This window comes from Hyla sarda, chromosome 7, assembly GCF_029499605.1.
Source record: "Hyla sarda isolate aHylSar1 chromosome 7, aHylSar1.hap1, whole genome shotgun sequence".
NCBI classification, from domain to species: Eukaryota; Metazoa; Chordata; class Amphibia; order Anura; family Hylidae; genus Hyla; species Hyla sarda.
The window spans coordinates 58,002,014-58,019,567 of record NC_079195.1 but is presented as its reverse complement, the minus strand read 5'-3'; the positions used below and the strand labels follow the sequence as shown (position 1 = coordinate 58,019,567).

Below are 17,554 nucleotides of genomic sequence, written 5' to 3'. Positions count from 1 at the left end.
TTTTTATATATCAACAGATTTAAACAGATTTGTAAATTACTTCTATTACAAAAATCTTAATCCTTCCAATAGTTATTAGCTTCTGAAGTTGAGTTGCTGTTTTCTGTCTAACTGCTTTCTGATGACTCACGTCCCGGGAGCTGTCCAGCTCCTATGGGGATATTCTCCCATCATGCAAGGGATATTCTCCCATCATGCACAGCTCCCGTGATGTGACATCATCATTGAGCAGTTAGACAGAAAACTTCAGAAGCTAATAACTATTGGAAGGATTAAGATTTTTTAATAGAAGTAATTTACAAATCTGTTTAACTTTCCGGAGCCAGTTGATATATAAAAAAAAGTTTTTGCCTGGAATACCCCATTAATTTCTTACCCCATTGTATCATTGTATTACAATGGATAATTATGATGTTAATAATTTGTTTTCTACACATATATATTTTATACTATTAGTTGGTATTCTATGCATATATATATATATATATATATATATATATATATATATCGATTAATATTATACTGTATCAATTGTTATCATATATTGCAGTAACCATACATATTAGATTAATTATGTTATGATTAATTCATTTTATATTTATATTCTGATCCTATGGGTCGATCATTATTGTGATGTAATGTATTCCAACTGAAGAACAAACAAATCCCCATAAGTTTCTTAATTTTACTTTGTTCATTATAATACGTAATTTATTTTATTCTATTATATTCATGGATATATATCTTAGTCCCTCAGTTATTATTTAATGCCCACAATATATGTCAACTGGAAATAACCTGCTATCAATATGACATAATTAAATCTAATCTATGATTTAAACCTTGAGGGTATCTGGTGTTCAAAATGAACATCCAGTATGTGTCTCGGTTGAGTAATTTTCTCCTCATGTCTCCTCCTCTAGTATTACACCTAACTTTCTCTATTCCCATGATACTCAAGCTACTAGTGTCTCCTGCATGTTGTTGAACAGAACGTAGAGGGTACCTGTTGGCGTCTGTGTTTGCAGCCAGCTCGTCAGTATCTCTGTTTGGGCGGTATTTTGGAATCGCTCCCTCATTCTGTGTGGATCTTCCACAGGTGTTAACTGACTCATTGGAGGACGCAACTGACGAAGCTGAGCTAACTTCATCTTGGGAATTATCCATATCAGAAAAACTAACAGTAATACTAATAGTATTTTTTATTTTTCCATTGTTTGCTGGCTTTATCACCCGAGTTTGGTGTTCTCAGGATGGATTTAGGGGTTTCTATATTATTTTCTTCATTATTCCGAAAGTCCTTCTGACGGAACCAATTAAACACCTGGTCCCGTTCATAATCTTCAACATCTCTTTGGAATTTACCCCTTTTCATATCCATTATTTTTTCTTCTATTGTTTCCAGTTTTTCCATCATTTTACATTCCAGATCTTTAAAGTCCTTATGTTCTTGATATATGCTCAAATCCATTTTTGTTTTATCCATTTTATTTTGTAACGTAGTTAATTCTGCCAGTTCCTCCTCCACAATGTATGTCATTAATTTCTTAGAACATTCCAATAAAGCTGTATCCCACTTAGCCTCATATTGTGGGGAATACATTCTGGTTGTTACGTGCTCCGATATAGTAGACAATTTCCGGTCATGTTGAATTCGCAGGTGTGAACAGGTACTGAGAAATTGTATAGCTGTTATTCCATTTCTGGTTTTAGATTTATCAGAATCCAGTACTGATTTTCTATGTGTTCTTTTTCAACATGGTCATGTGATCAAATGGTTTTAGTACTTATAATTATAATATATTGTATCACTGTTTTATTACTCTATGACTAAGCGCTAACGTGTGAAATGTGTCAGAGATATACGTGTATTTGCTACCTCCAATAAAGTATACCCTTGGAACTTACCTGGATGCTGGATATTTCTTCTCTGACCCCCATTTACCTCTGTCATCTTTTCTCCTAAGGCTAGGTTCACACTGCCGTTGTGCTCTGACCTGTTTATGCTACTTTTTTATTTTTTTTCACTGAATGGACCATAAATGGGTCGGAGCCCAACTGACACCGCCAGGTCTCGACAGATCCCTATGACTTGAATGAGCTCTGTTGGGTGTCCGGTGTTCGAGGCTGGTGCAAGGATTTTTGTCACCCTAGGCAAAAGCTAATTTTGCTTCTCCCTCTCGGTCTTTTGGCTAAGATCAAGTGTAGTATATGTTCTTATCAGTTTCATGCCAGTGGCTAGTGAGGATGGGTGCTGCATGGTAGGGGGCAGGTGTTTCGGGGCTGGTTCTGAGGAATCAGCTCGACAGCTGGCCCGATGTGACCTGTTTCCTCTGGGTCTCGCTGAGAGGGTCTAGAGCTGAGATACTTTAGTGCCTCGGAGAGTGGTGACCCCGAGGTGCTGAAACTCACTGGGAGTATTGGCTCACTGAGTGGAAGCACGGGCACCATGATCTCTTCACCTTATGGCACTCACCTCTTGATTCCCGGCCTTCTCGCTAGGATCAGAGACATTTTTATAGATCCGTCCGGATGTCCGGGCAGTATATCTGCACATATTCACTTATTTATTTATTTTTTGTCACTGTCACTTTTTGCATGTTGTGTGTCCACAGGATTTGTCAGGATGCGGTAGCCCTTCTGGGTGTCCCTCCTAGCGGTCTAGGGTAGGTGTGTGTGGCCATTAGGTTCCGCACCTCCCTGCAAACACCACGGGTACTCCTGCATGGGCAGGGTACCAACCGTTATTGGCTCTGCGGGCAGATACCTTGGCTGACGCCAAGGGGGATGCCGGGAGCATTTGTGGTCCCTTAGTAGCTTCGGTGAAAAGGGACATCGAACCTGGAACCCACCCATTGGCTCTGCCTTTTGATACGCCCCACCTTACTACTGGGGTGACACACTGTAACAAAGCTCCTACTCACGTAATCTCCTTACTACTGGGGTGACACACTGTAACAAAGCTCCTCCTCATGTAATCTCCTTACTACTGGGGTGACACACTGTAACAAACCTCCTCAACATATAATCTCCTTACTACTGGGGTGACACACTGTAACAAACCTCCTCCTCACTCCTCATGTAATCAACTTACTACTGGGGTGACAAACTGAAACAAACCTCCTCCTCATGTAATCAACTTACTACTGGGGTGACACACTGTAGTAAACCTCCTTCTCATTAGTGATGAGCGGCAGGGGCCATATTCGAATTCAAGATATTTTGCGAATATATGGACGAATAATATTTGTCCTATGTTCGCGAAATTTGCATTTTCGCTATGTTTGTTCCCCTTTTTTTACCACGCGAAACCTCATAATGAAATTTGCATAGTACACATGCACAATTATATCTTTCACCTAAAAGAAGGGACAGATTAGTGTCCAGTCTGGAGGAGCCGATATTCGCATAAAAAAAAAAAAAAAAAGATTTGTCATTACGAATATATATCACTATATTCTAAATATTTGCAAAATCGTGAAGTGCCAATATTCGCGGTAAAAATTTACATTTTGAATATTCGCGCTCAACACTACTCCTCATGTAATCTTACTACTGGGGTGACACACTGTAACAAACCCTGAAACGTGTTGCATGTTGGGAAATAAATGTTTGAACATTTACCTGCCTTTGTGGTCTCTCAGCGCCTGAAGTATCCAGTCTCCTGGAGGTTGTTGGCTGTTTGATGTGTTAATGTGAACCAGCAGCATTGAGAGGATTTATCATGCCTTGTACCATAGTTGTGCTGGACATTGCATAACCAGCTTTGGTAAGTGCTCATTCACATGAAGCGTTTTCTCCTTCAACTTGCAGTTTTACACTATGGAGGGCTCCTCTATGTCTTTTTTAGCATGCTCTGCCAGGCTTTGACTGTCCGGCCATGCTGGGAATTGTAGTTTTGCAACAGCTGGAGGCATATTGGTATATTCTATACTATATACAGCACACCAAGCATGTGGCCAGATTTAGCATCATTTGTCCTGCAGAACACATATGGAGGGGAAAGGTAGGCTGCAGGCTGTATATTGTATAGATGTATATACAGTATATACTATATACAGATTGCTGTCCACCTGCTTCCTCCATATGTGTTCTGCAGGACAAATGAAGCTATCTTTGGCCTGGACACATGCATGAGGTGCATACCTGCTTTAATGTAATGCACCCTTCATGTGGCCACAGAAACTTTTACCTGATCTCCCCATGAGTGGCAGCTCTGGCAGGTGGGCGACGCATAGACAATGTAGGTGGATGGTGGGGTGTTGAGGGTAAAGGGCAGCCCACTCTCCTCAACTCTGCAGCTGTTTCGCTCTTCAGCAGCGCCGAGGTCAGGGACGTGCCACTCGCTGAAACAGCTCTGCTCTTGTGGCAGAGCTGTTTAACCCCTTAAGGACTCAGCCCATTTTGGCCTTAAGGACAATTTAATTTTTACGTTTTCATTTTTTCCTCCTCGCCTTCTAAAAATCATAACTCTTTTATATTTTCATCCACAGACTTGTATGAGGGCTTGTTTTTTGCGTGACCAGTTGTCCTTTGTAATTACATAACTCATTATATCATAAAATGTATGGCGCAACCAAAAAACACTATTTTTGTGGGGAAATTAAAAAGAAAAACGCAATTTTGCTAATTTTTGAAGGTTTCGTTTTCACGCCGTACAATTTACGGTAAAAATGACATGTGTTCTTTATTCTGAGGGTCAATACGATTAAAATGATACCCATTATTACGTACTTTTCTATTACTGTTGTGCTTAAAAAAATCACAAACTTTTTAACCAAATTAGTACGTTTATAATCCCTTTATTTTGATGACCTCTAACTTTTTTATTTTTCCGTATAAGCGGCGGTATGAGGGCTCATTTTTTGCGCCATGATCTCTACTTTTTTTTTGATACCACATTTGCATATAAAAAACTGTTAATACATTTTTTATAATTTTTTTATATAAAATGTATCAAAAAAGTAGCAATTTTGAACTTTTTTTTTTTTTTACGTTCACGACGTTCACCGTACGGGATCATTAACATTTTATTTTAATAGTTCGGACATTTACGCACGCGGAGATATCAAATATCTCTGCCCTTTTTTAATTTATTTGAGCCCCTGTCCTCCAAAGTGTCTGGGCGCGTCCCTACAGAAGAAGCTGCCTCCGCTGCCTCACACTTTATCCTGGCATTCAGCATTGTGAGGTCCGCTGCCTCCGACCCCACTACATCCTGCACCTGGCGCTGATCTCCCGAAGGGTGAGTGGATGGGGGTGAAAAGATTGTGGAGGGGGTTACTGCTTAGCTCTGTATTTTTCAACCTGGGTGCCTCAAGTTGTTGCAAAAAACTACAACTCTAATAATGCCTGAGGCTCTCCAGCCCCCCAAAAATGGGTTGCTTATTATAAAATGCTCGGGCCTATTTCTGGTCTAAGTCCAGTCCTGACGCAGGGGATGGGGGGCCCAGGGCAGTATTTTGCAACAGGGCCCTGTTGTTCCAGTTGCGCCCCTGGAACTAGGCTTGAGTAAAGCTGAGGTATGTAGTCTAAGAGGTGTTATAGTGGATCATTGTATGTCACTGTACAATACACCAAGGACCACAGGTTTTTTCATTTTTGCACTTTTATTTTTTCCTCCTCACAGCCCCAAATCATTACTCTTTCAATTTTGCCCTACAGACCAATATGAGGGCTTGTTTTTTTTGTGCCACCAATTGTACTTTGTAATGACATCAATCTTTTCACAAAATTTATGGCAAAACCAGAAAAATATTTGTGGGGCAAAATTGGAAGAAAAAAAAACACCATTTTGTAATTTTTGGTTGCTTCCGATTCTACGCAGTGCACTCTTCATAAAAATGACACAATATCTTTATTTTGTAGGTCCATACAGTTACAAGAATATCTAAGTCATATTGGTTTTATTTTATTTTACTACTTAAAAAAAATTATAACTACATGCACCAAAATTAGTATGTGTAAAATTGTCATCTTCTGACCCCTATAACTTTATTTTTCCATATACAGTGATTTTGGTACCATTTTTGTTTTAATATAACTTTTTGATCGCTTTTTATACATTTTTTTAGTGTATACAAAGTGATGAAGAATACACAATTTTGGACTTTGAATTTTTTTTTATGTGTACATCATTGACCATGTGGTTTAATTAACGTTATATTTTTATAGTTTGGACATTTATGCACGCGGCAATACCACATATGTTTATTTTTATTTTTGTTTACATATATTTTTTTCTTAAATGGGGTGATTCAAACTTTTATTACTGAAGGGGTTAAATTGATCAGCATTATCTATGCTCTGCTGGTCCAGCCTGCATGGCAGGCTTGGAGCAATAGATCACCGATCACCGATCAGCCTCCTGCTGTCCTCTCAGCTGTTTGGGATGCCATGAATTCACTGTGGTGGTCCCAAATAGCCCACTGAGCTAACCGGCAATTGTTTCTCCCGTTTTAGACTATGCAATCAACTTTGATCGCGGCGTTTAAAGGGTAAATACAGGACATTAATAGCAACCGGGACCCGGAAGCGCGCTTCACATAACGGGAGCTGGCCACGGACGTACATATACATCCGTGGTAGTTAAGGGGTTAATAGCATTACAATCTTTGTTCTCATTGCACATACAGAACATAACATCAATAAAAAAGATTTTTTTTAACCTCTTAACCCCTTAACGACGCAGGACGTATATTTACGTCCTGCGCCGGCTCCCACGATATGAAGCGGGATCGCGCTGCGATCCTGCATCATATCGCGTCGGTCCCGGCGCTCATCAACGGCCGGGACCCGCGGCTAATACCACACATCGCCGATCGCGGCGATGTGCGGTATTAACCCTTTAGAAGCGGCGGTCAAAGCTGACCGCCGCTTCTAAAGTGAAAGTGAAAGTGACCCGGCTGCTCAGTCGGGCTGTTCGGGACCGCCGCGGTGAAATCGCGGCGTCCCGAACAGCTGACCGGACACCGGGAGGGCCCTAACCTGCCTCCTCGGTGTCCGATCGGCAAATGACTGCTCCGTGCCTGAGATCCAGGCAGGAGCAGTCAAGCACCGATAACACTGATCACAGGCGTGTTAATACACGCCTGTGATCAGAATGAGAGATCAGTGTGTGCAGTGTTATAGGTCCCTATGGGACCTATAACACTGCAAAAAAATTTTTTAAAAAAAGTGTTAATAAAGGTCATTTAACCCCTTCCCTAATAAAAGTTTGAATCACCCCCCTTTTCCCATAAAAAAAATAAAACAGTGTAAAAAAATAAAATAAATAAACATATGTGGTATTGCCGTATGCGTAAATGTCTGAACTATAAAAATATATCATTAATTAAACCGTAGGGTCAATGGCGTACGCGCAAAAAAATTCCAAAGTCTAAAAAAGCGTATTTTGGTCACTTTTTATACCATTAAAAAATGAATAAAAAGTGATCAAAAAGTCAGATCAAAACAAAAATCATACCGATAAAAACTTCAGATTACGGCGCAAAAAATGAGTCCTCATACCGCCCTGTACATGGAAAAATAAAAAAGTTATAGGGGTCAGAAGATGACATTTTTAAACGTATAAATTTTCCTGTATGTAGTTATGATTTTTTCCAGAAGTGCGACAAAATCAAACCTATATAAGTGGGGTATCATTTTAACCATATGGACCTACAGAATAATGATAAGGTGTCATTTTTACCGTAATATGCACTGCGTAGAAACGGAAGCCCCCAAAAGTTACAAAATTGGGTTTTTTTTTTCGATTTTGTCGCACAATGATTTTTTTTTCCGTTTCGCCGTGCATTTTTGGGTAAAATGACAAATTTTACTGCAAAGTAGAATTGGCGACGCAAAAAATAAGCCATAATATGAATTTTTAGGTGGAAAATTGAAAGGGTTATGATTTTTAAAAGGTAAGGAGGAAAAACGAAAGTGCAAAAATGGAAAAACCCTGAGTCCTTAAGGGGTTAATTAGATATTTTGGCTCCAAAGACAGGTCTCTCAGCTCCATATGGGGTTGTATTTTGCTGGGACCTCCTAATTTGTCCTTTGTGTACTTGATTTCTATGTTCTTAATTCAATGAAACACATTTCACACCTTGGAACTTTTATTGAGTGTTTTATTACAGGAGACATTATTGTAGATGATATTGTTGACACTATACAGTTGAAATGATCTGTTCCATTAATCCTAGACCATCGCGTATTGTGCAGCTCCTGTGTCCCCTGGTTAGTGGTTATCTGTCTTCTTAGACTCTGTAAGAAAATAATCCATTAATGTGCGTTCATGTTAAACTGTTTTTTTCACATCAAACTGCTTCTATAGTATGGGGCGTGTAACTGGATATTAGAAGATTCATCTTTTTTTGCAAGGTTCATACATTCACTTCATTGCCAAACATGTTTGCAGGGCACAGGGGGGGGGGGGGGGGTGTTGCTACAGCTCAGCACCTCCTCTATGGAACTTGAGGATGGAAGAAAAACAGGATTTTATAACTTTACATACAACCATCAAGTAAGACACAGGTATCATTTGTTTTATTTCCTTATCGGCTACCTGCCCATGTCTGCAGCTCTGAGCATGATATAGAGCGGACAGATTCCCTATAAAGGCTGTGTTCACGTAACAAAATTTCTGCAATTCCACAGAATTTCCATTCCACAAATGTTACTGAACCGAATTGCAGCAGAATGTCAACACAATTTTGTGTACACATAACATAGAATTTCACTGAAATTGAAAGCCTCATTGACTTCAATGGTATTCCACTGCAGAATTCCACAAAATTAATTACCTTAAAATTTTGTGGACAGCAGCATTGTGTGAATGGTACAGCAGAATCCCATTAAAGTTCATTTCAAACAATTTTGGGGTGGAATTCTTCTGCAGAATTCTGCCACCTGAACATGGCCTAAGAGTGGTGGTAAAATGTCTTGAAACAGATAATTTTTTTATGTGCAAAACATTGGCAAAAATTGTCAAATGAGAAGAACTATTAAAACTAGTGATTAGCAAATGTGGAGGAGTTGCTATTTAATTTATTTATTTTTGAAAGGACCCATTAGAAGTGAGACCACACCTGCCTGAAACCTTTGGACAGTAAGGTTTTGGCGCTTATTTAAAATTTTTACTAAATAGGAATTACCAGTCCTTTTTAGTTCAATCGAACTAAATGTTTAAAAAAAATACTGTATGTGAACAAAGCCTCATAAGAATAGGAATTATTTCAACGCATTCTAGCAATCATTTAAATATGTTTTAAAGGGGTACTCTGGCCCTAATACATCTTATTCCCTATCCTAAGGATCGTTGATAAGATGTATGATCGCGGAGCTCGCGCCGCTGGGGACAACCACAATCTGTCTTTCCGCACCCATCTTTGTGAGCTCTCAGCAACGCTGGAGGCTCCGAGTGTGAAGCGTGAGGACCACAGGGGCCGGAGTATCGTGACTTCATGACTCCGCCCCTGTGTGACATCACAACTCCCCGCCTCAATGAAAATCTATGGGAAGGGGCGTGATGCTTCATGCTTCACACTCGGAGCCTCCAGCGTTGCGGAGAGCTCACAAAGGTGGGTGCGTAATGACCGATTGCGGGGGTCCCTAGAGGCGGGACCCCCACGATCATACATCTTATCCCCTATCCTTTGGATAGGGGATAAGATGTATTAGGGCCAGAGTACCCCTTTAAGGTCTTATGTATAATGGTCTTCTATATAAAGTCTTATAATGATATTATTGAACCCTGTGAAAAAAAATGGCTTCATTCCTTACCTGCACTGCAGGGGGCATTGTACTCAACCACGGTATGCTCATCTGTAATAGAGAGATAATATAAATGTAGACGGAATCTAGGATTCACTGATTATAAATTGTGTTAAACACAGACTAAGAAATTTGTAATCCATCTAAAGATAAGAAAATGGAAGCTTAATGTAACCAATGAGAGATAAATATCATTGTAGTGGGGTAGATATGCTCATACAGCATGCGAGTAAGAGGTTTAAGTAGTGGAAAACATTTTTTTTTTTTTATCAACTGGTGCCAGAAAGTTAAACAGATTTGTAAATCACTTCTATTTAAAAATCTTAATCCTGCCAGTACTAATCAGCTGCTGCATGCTCCACAGTTCTTTTCTGTCTGGCCACAGTGCTCTCTGCTGACACCTCTGTCTGTCTCAAGAACTGTCCAGAGCAGAAGAGGTTTGCTATGGGGATTTGTTCCTGCTCTAGACAATTCATAATATGGACAGAGATGTCAGCAGAGAGCACTGTGGTCAGACAGAAAATAAATTCAAAAAGAAAATAACTTCCTGTGTAGTATACAGCACCTGATAAGTACTGGAAGGATTCAGATTTTTAAATATAAGTAAGTTACAAATTTGTTTAACTTTCTGGCACCAGTTGGTTAAAAAAATAATAAGTACCCCTTTAAACTCATCTGTCTGGCTCTTCTAACCCAGATGATCAATCTTTAAAGGGGTTATCCAGGAAAAAAAATATTTTGTATCAACTGGCTCCAGAAAGTTAAACAGATTTGTAAATTACTTCTATTAAAAATATTAATCCGTTCAGTACTTATGAGCTGCTGAAGTTGAGTTGTTCTTTTCTGTCTAAGTGCTCTCGGATGACACACGTCTCAGAAGCTGTCCAGAGTATAAGCAAATTCCCATATTCCCATAGCAAACCTATTCTGCTCTGTGCAGTTCCTGAGACAAGTAGAGATGTCAGCAGAGAGCACTGTTTCCAGACAGATAAGATCAACTTCAGCAGCTGATAATTCTTGGAAGGATTAAGATTTTTTTAATAAAAGTAATTTACAAATCTGTTTAACTTTCTGGAGCCAGTTGATCTAAAAAGAAAAGTTTTTTTCCTGGAATACCCCTTTAACACTGGGGAAAGCTGATCATTTAAATAAATGGGTGACTATGTACTACATGGTGATGTTGAGTCCACTATAACAGAACTCACTCTTTACAGCAGATCTTTGTTCTGGCTCATAAATGAAGGCCTGGCATAAGGGTATTTAATGCGATCCAGATGGGATGGAAAAAGCATTAAAGGCCTATGCTCCCATTTTTTGATGGTCTATTAGTACCTAAGGTACCAGGTTCTGCTCCCTGCATTCTGTGACTCGCTGCCTCTCCCATTCTTGCTTCCTGTTGGCTGCCTCCTGCTGGCGTCCTGTAACTTCTGGCTGCAGATCTCTTCTCTCTTGCTTATGCCACCATAATTCTGCCCCTTTGTGGTCTGCCTCTAGAACGTGCGCATGCTGGTGCAATTCTAAAAGGGCCAGCACTCAGTCCTATCGGTCCCCCACCTATTTCTTTCCAGCACTTACGGCCTCAGCTAGAAATTTGCCTAGTGGGCTACCATTGCAAGTATGAGTCTGTTTGGGAAATGGCAGCCAGTGAAACCAGCGGGAAGCCAGAAGTCATCACAGCAAAAATGTGTCAAATCTATTCCTGCTATCCATGTATGACCTGTGCCGGCCTCTCCTGAGTACATTCCTGCCTCATCCTCCTGTACTATATAGACCCTCCTGTGCCTGAATGAGATTGGTGACTCTGAACCTGTGCTGCCTGCCTCAAACCTCTTGCCTGTCCATGATGCTGACCCATGTATCATATTGACTCTACAGTGCTTGACCAAGACTGATGACTGTGCTCTCTTTCCTAATTCCCTGGTGTCATGCACCATCTAGACCCACTGCTCAAAAAGGAACTTCAGCTTCAGGAGGAGAATAAAGGGTGAAAATCTAGAGGGTACTCGGACTCTCGAACTGTTTCTGGGCATGGCCAAATCTAAATTTCTTCTGTAGCACACCTGATCCACACCCATTGCCTTGTCACAGTGAGGTAGATCAGGAGAGAAATACTTTTATCATTTTACTTGAGGAACACAGAGAGAATATCCATTTTGTCTGAGGATGAATGAGAGAGAATGTCCATCTGTCAATAAGTGCCCCTAGTAACAGAAGGGCCTAACAAAACTATATAAAGCAATACCGACTGACTAAAATATAAATGTTATTGCATAAACCCTTAAGGACGCAGTCTGGAGCATTTTTGAAGCACGCTCAGGAGCTTAGTGTGCTTTATACCCAGTGGGTCCCGTATGCTCTCAGCAGCCAGAATCCGGATATCAGGTAGATGTCCGGCATTAACCCTTTAGATGCCGCGATCAAAGTCGATCACAGCATCTAAATGCAGGAAATGGTAACAAATGTGAATAAGCCCCTTCCCTAATAAAAGTGTGAACCCCCTGCCCCCCTTTTCAAATAAAAATTTTGTAAGAAAAAAATATATATACATATGTGTTATCGCCTTCTGCATAAATGTCTAAAAAAAATAAAATATTACCACATGGTCAATGGTATAAGTGTAAAAAAAAATACCAAAGTCCAAAATTCTTTATTTTTGGCCACCATAAAAAATGTATAAAAACAATCAAAAGGTCACATCAAAACAAAAATGGTACCCATAAAAACTATAGATCACAGCACAAAAAAATTATCTTCATACATCCCTGTATACCGAAAAATAAAAAAACTTATAGGGGTCAGAATAGGTTTTTGTACAAATAGGTATGATTGGTGTCACGATGCCGGCTGGCAGGTAGTGGATCCTCTGTGCCAGAGAGGGATTGGCGTGGACCGTGCTAGAGGATCGGTTCTAAGTCACTACTGGTTTTCACCAGAGCCCGCCGCAAAGCGGGATGGTCTTGCTGCGGCGGTAGTGACCAGGTCGTATCCCCTAGCAACGGCTCAACCTCTCTGGCTGCTGAAGATAGGCGCGGTACAAGGGAGTAGACAGAAGCAAGGTCGGACGTAGCAGAAGGTCGGGGCAGGCAGCAAGGATCGTAGTCAGGGGCAACGGCAGAAGGTCTGGAATCACAGGCAAGGAACACACAAGGAACGCTTTCACTGGCACTAGGGCAACAAGATCCGGCGAGGGAGTGAAGGGGAAGTGAGGTGATATAGGGAAGTGCACAGGTGTAAACACTAATTGGAACCACTGCACCAATCAGCGGTGCAGTGGCCCTTTAAATCGCAAAGACCCGGCGCGCGCGCGCCCTAGGGAGCGGGGCCGCGCGCGCCGGGACAGAACTGACGGGGAGCGAGTAAGGTACGGGAGCCGGGGTGCGCATCGCGAGCGGGCGCTACCCGCATCGCGAATCGCATCCCGGCCGGAGGTGGTAACGCAGCGCCCCGGGTCCGTGGAACCGACCGGGGCGCTGCAGTGAGGGAAGTGTAGCGAGCGCTCCGGGGAGGAGCGGGGACCCGGAGCGCTCGGCGTAACAGTACCCCCCCCCTTGGGTCTCCCCCTCTTCTTGGGGCCTGAGAACCTGAGGATCAGACTTTTGTCCAGGATATTGTCCTCAGGTTCCCAGGACCTCTCTTCTGGACCACAACCCTCCCAATCCACTAAAAAAAAAGTTCTTCCCCTGACCTTTTTAGAGGCCAAAATCTCTTTGACAGAGAAGATGTCCGAGGAGCCGGAAACAGGAGTGGGAGGAACAGATTTAGGAGAAAAACGGTTGAGGATGAGAGGTTTAAGAAGAGAGACGTGAAAGGCATTAGGGATACGAAGAGAAGGAGGAAGAAGAAGTTTGTAAGAGACAGGATTAATTTGACACAAAACTTTAAAAGGACCAAGATAGCGTGGTCCCAACTTATAGCTCGGGACACGGAAACGGACATATTTAGCGGAGAGCCATACCTTGTCTCCAGGGGAAAAAATGGGAGGAGCTCTTCTTTTCTTATCTGCGAATCTCTTCATGCGAGAAGAAGCCTGTAAGAGAGAATTTTGGGTCTCTTTCCATATGGTGGAAAGATCACGAGAAATTTCATCCACAGCGGGCAGACCAGAGGGCAAGGGGGTAGGGAGGGGGGGAAGAGGGTGACGGCCGTACACCACGAAAAACGGAGATTTGGAGGAAGATTCAGAGATTCTGAAATTATACGAGAATTCGGCCCAAGGTAGAAGATCTGCCCAGTCATCCTGGCGGGAGGAAACAAAATGTCGTAAATAGTCACCCAAGATCTGGTTAATTCTCTCTACTTGTCCATTGGATTGAGGATGATATGCAGAAGAAAAATTTAATTTAATCTTGAGTTGTTTACAGAGAGCCCTCCAGAATTTAGACACAAATTGGACGCCTCTATCCGAGACGATCTGTGTAGGCAACCCGTGAAGACGAAAAATGTGTACAAAAAATTGTTTAGCCAACTGAGGCGCTGAAGGAAGGCCAGGAAGAGGGATGAAATGTGCCATTTTGGAGAATCGATCAACGACCACCCAAATAACAGTGTTGCCATGGGATGGGGGTAAGTCAGTAATAAAATCCATACCAATCAGAGACCAAGGTTGTTCGGGGACAGGTAGAGGATGAAGAAAACCAGCGGGCTTCTGGCGAGGAGTCTTATCCCGGGCACAGATAGTGCAGGCTCGCACAAAGTCCACCACATCAGTCTCTAGAGTCGGCCACCAATAGAAGCGAGAGATGAGTTGCACAGATTTCTTGATGCCCGCATGACCTGCGAGATGGGAGGAGTGACCCCATTTGAGGATCCCAAGGCGTTGGCGTGGAGAAACAAAGGTCTTTCCTGGAGGAGTTTGCCTGATGGAGGCTGGAGAAGTGGAAATCAGGCAGTCAGGAGGAATGATGTGTTGAGGAGAGAGTTCAATTTCAGAGGCATCTGAGGAACGAGAGAGAGCATCGGCCCTAATGTTTTTATCAGCAGGCCGAAAGTGAATTTCAAAATTAAATCGGGCAAAGAACAGAGACCACCTGGCCTGACGAGGATTCAGCCGTTGGGCAGACTGGAGGTAGGAGAGGTTCTTGTGATCGGTGTAAATAATAACTGGAAATCTTGATCCCTCCAGCAGATGCCTCCATTCCTCAAGTGCTAATTTAATGGCTAGAAGCTCTCGATCCCCGATGGAGTAGTTCCTCTCCGCCGGAGAGAAGGTCCTGGAAAAAAAACCACAAGTAACAGCATGCCCGGAAGAGTTTTTTTGTAGAAGGACAGCTCCAGCTCCCACTGAGGAGGCATCAACCTCCAATAGGAAGGGTTTAGATGGGTCAGGTCTGGAGAGCACGGGAGCCGAAGAAAAGGCAGACTTGAGTCGTTTAAAGGCGTCTTCCGCTTGAGGAGGCCAGGACTTGGGATCGGCATTTTTTTTTGTTAAAGCCACAATAGGAGCCACAATGGTAGAAAAATGTGGAATAAATTGCCTGTAATAATTGGCGAACCCCAAAAAACGTTGGATGGCACGGAGTCCGGAGGGGCGTGGCCAATCTAAGACGGCAGAGAGTTTATCTGGGTCCATTTGTAGTCCCTGGCCAGAGACCAAGTATCCTAGAAAAGGAAGAGATTGGCATTCAAACAGACATTTCTCTATTTTGGCATAGAGTTGATTATCACGAAGTCTCTGAAGAACCATACGGACATGCTGGCGGTGTTCTTCTAGATTGGCAGAAAAAATCAGGATATCGTCCAGATATACAACAACACAGGAGTATAGTAGATCACGAAAAATTTCATTAACAAAGTCTTGGAAGACGGCAGGGGCGTTGCATAGACCAAAGGGCATGACCAGATACTCAAAGTGTCCATCTCTGGTGTTAAATGCCGTTTTCCATTCATCCCCCTCTCTGATGCGGATGAGATTATAAGCACCTCTTAAGTCCAGTTTGGTAAAAATATGGGCACCTTGGAGACGATCAAAGAGTTCAGAGATGAGGGGTAGGGGGTAGCGGTTCTTAACCGTGATTTTATTAAGACCGCGGTAGTCAATGCAAGGACGTAGAGAGCCATCTTTTTTGGACACAAAGAAAAATCCGGCTCCGGCAGGAGAGGAGGATTTACGGATAAAGCCCTTTTTTAAATTTTCTTGGACGTATTCAGACATGGCAAGAGTCTCTGGGACGGACAGAGGATAGATTCTGCCCCGGGGTGGAGTAGTGCCCGGGAGGAGGTCAATGGGACAATCATAAGGCCTGTGAGGAGGTAGAGTCTCAGCTTGTTTTTTGCAAAAAACGTCCGCAAAGTCCATATAGGCCTTAGGGAGACCGGTTACATGAGGAAGCACAGGGACACGGCAAGGTTTACTGGGAACCGGTTTTAAGCAGTCCTTGGAACAAGAGGGCCCCCAACTCTTGATCTCCCCAGTGGACCAATCCAGGATTGGGGAATGGAGTTGAAGCCAGGGAAGTCCAAGAAGGATTTCAGAAGTGCAATTGGGGAGGACCAACAGTTCAATCCTCTCGTGATGAGATCCGATGCACATTAGAAGGGGCTCCGTGCGGAAACGTATAGTACAGTCCAATCTTTCATTGTTTACACAATTGATGTAGAGGGGTCTGGCGAGACTGGTCACCGGGATGTTGAACTTGTTGACGAGAGAGGCTAAGATGAAATTTCCTGCAGATCCAGAGTCCAAGAAGGCCACAGCAGAGAAGGAGAAGGCAGAGGCAGACATCCGCACAGGCACAGTAAGACGTGGAGAAGCAGAGTAGACATCAAGGACTGTCTCACCTTTGTGCGGAGTCAGCGGACGTCTTTCCAGGCGGGGAGGACGGATAGGACAATCCTTCAGGAAGTGTTCGGTACTAGCACAGTACAGGCAGAGATTCTCCATGCGGCGTCGTGTCCTCTCTTGGGGTGTCAGGCGAGACCGGTCGACCTGCATAGCCTCCACGGCGGGAGGCACAGGAACAGATTGCAGGGGACCAGAGGAGAGAGGAGCCGGGGAGAAGAAACGCCTCGTGCGAACAGAGTCCATATCCTGGCGGAGCTCCTGACGCCGTTCGGAAAAACGCATGTCAATGCGAGTGGCAAGATGGATGAGTTCATGTAGGTTAGCAGGGATTTCTCGTGCGGCCAGAACATCTTTAATGTTGCTGGATAGGCCTTTTTTAAAGGTCGCGCAGAGTGCCTCATTATTCCAGGATAATTCTGAAGCAAGGGTACGGAACTGTACGGCATACTCGCCAACGGAAGAATTACCCTGGACCAGGTTCAACAGGGCAGTCTCAGCAGAAGAGGCTCGGGCAGGTTCCTCAAAGACACTTCGAATTTCCGAGAAGAAGGAGTGTACAGAGGCAGTGACGGGGTCATTGCGGTCCCAGAGCGGTGTGGCCCAAGCCAGGGCTTTTCCAGACAGCAGGCTGACTACGAAAGCCACCTTAGACCTTTCAGTGGGGAACTGGTCCGACATCATCTCCAAGTGTAATGAACATTGAGAAAGAAAGCCACGGCAAAACTTAGAGTCCCCATCAAATTTATCCGGCAAGGATAGTCGTATTCCAGAAGCGGCCACTCGCTGCGGAGGAGGTACAGGAGCTGGCGGAGGAGATGATTGCTGGAGCTGTGGTAGTAACTGTTGTAGCATAACAGTCAGTTGAGACAGCTGTTGGCCTTGTTGCGCAATCTGTTGTGACTGCTGGGCGACCACCGTGGTGAGGTCAGCGACAACTGGCAGAGGAACTTCAGCGGGATCCATGGCCGGATCTACTGTCACGATGCCGGCTGGCAGGTAGTGGATCCTCTGTGCCAG

At 43.1% G+C, this 17,554-nt stretch overlaps 1 protein-coding gene across 4 annotated transcripts in view; it reads right to left on the bottom strand.

Annotated features, from left to right (window-relative positions):
* Positions 1 to 8,092: 8,092 nt before the first annotated feature.
* The window catches only part of LOC130281677 (alpha-2-macroglobulin-like), a 203,437-nt gene continuing 193,975 nt past the window's right edge, over positions 8,093 to 17,554 (bottom strand). For all 4 annotated transcript variants that reach the window (XM_056529147.1, XM_056529146.1, XM_056529149.1 and 1 more), the window contains 2 exons: positions 9,766 to 9,807; positions 8,093 to 8,247 (listed from right to left, as the gene is read on the bottom strand). In XM_056529147.1, the coding sequence (XP_056385122.1) occupies positions 8,222 to 8,247; positions 9,766 to 9,807 (68 nt within the window). In that variant the 3' untranslated portion in view covers positions 8,093 to 8,221. The remainder of the gene's footprint in view (positions 8,248 to 9,765; positions 9,808 to 17,554) is intronic.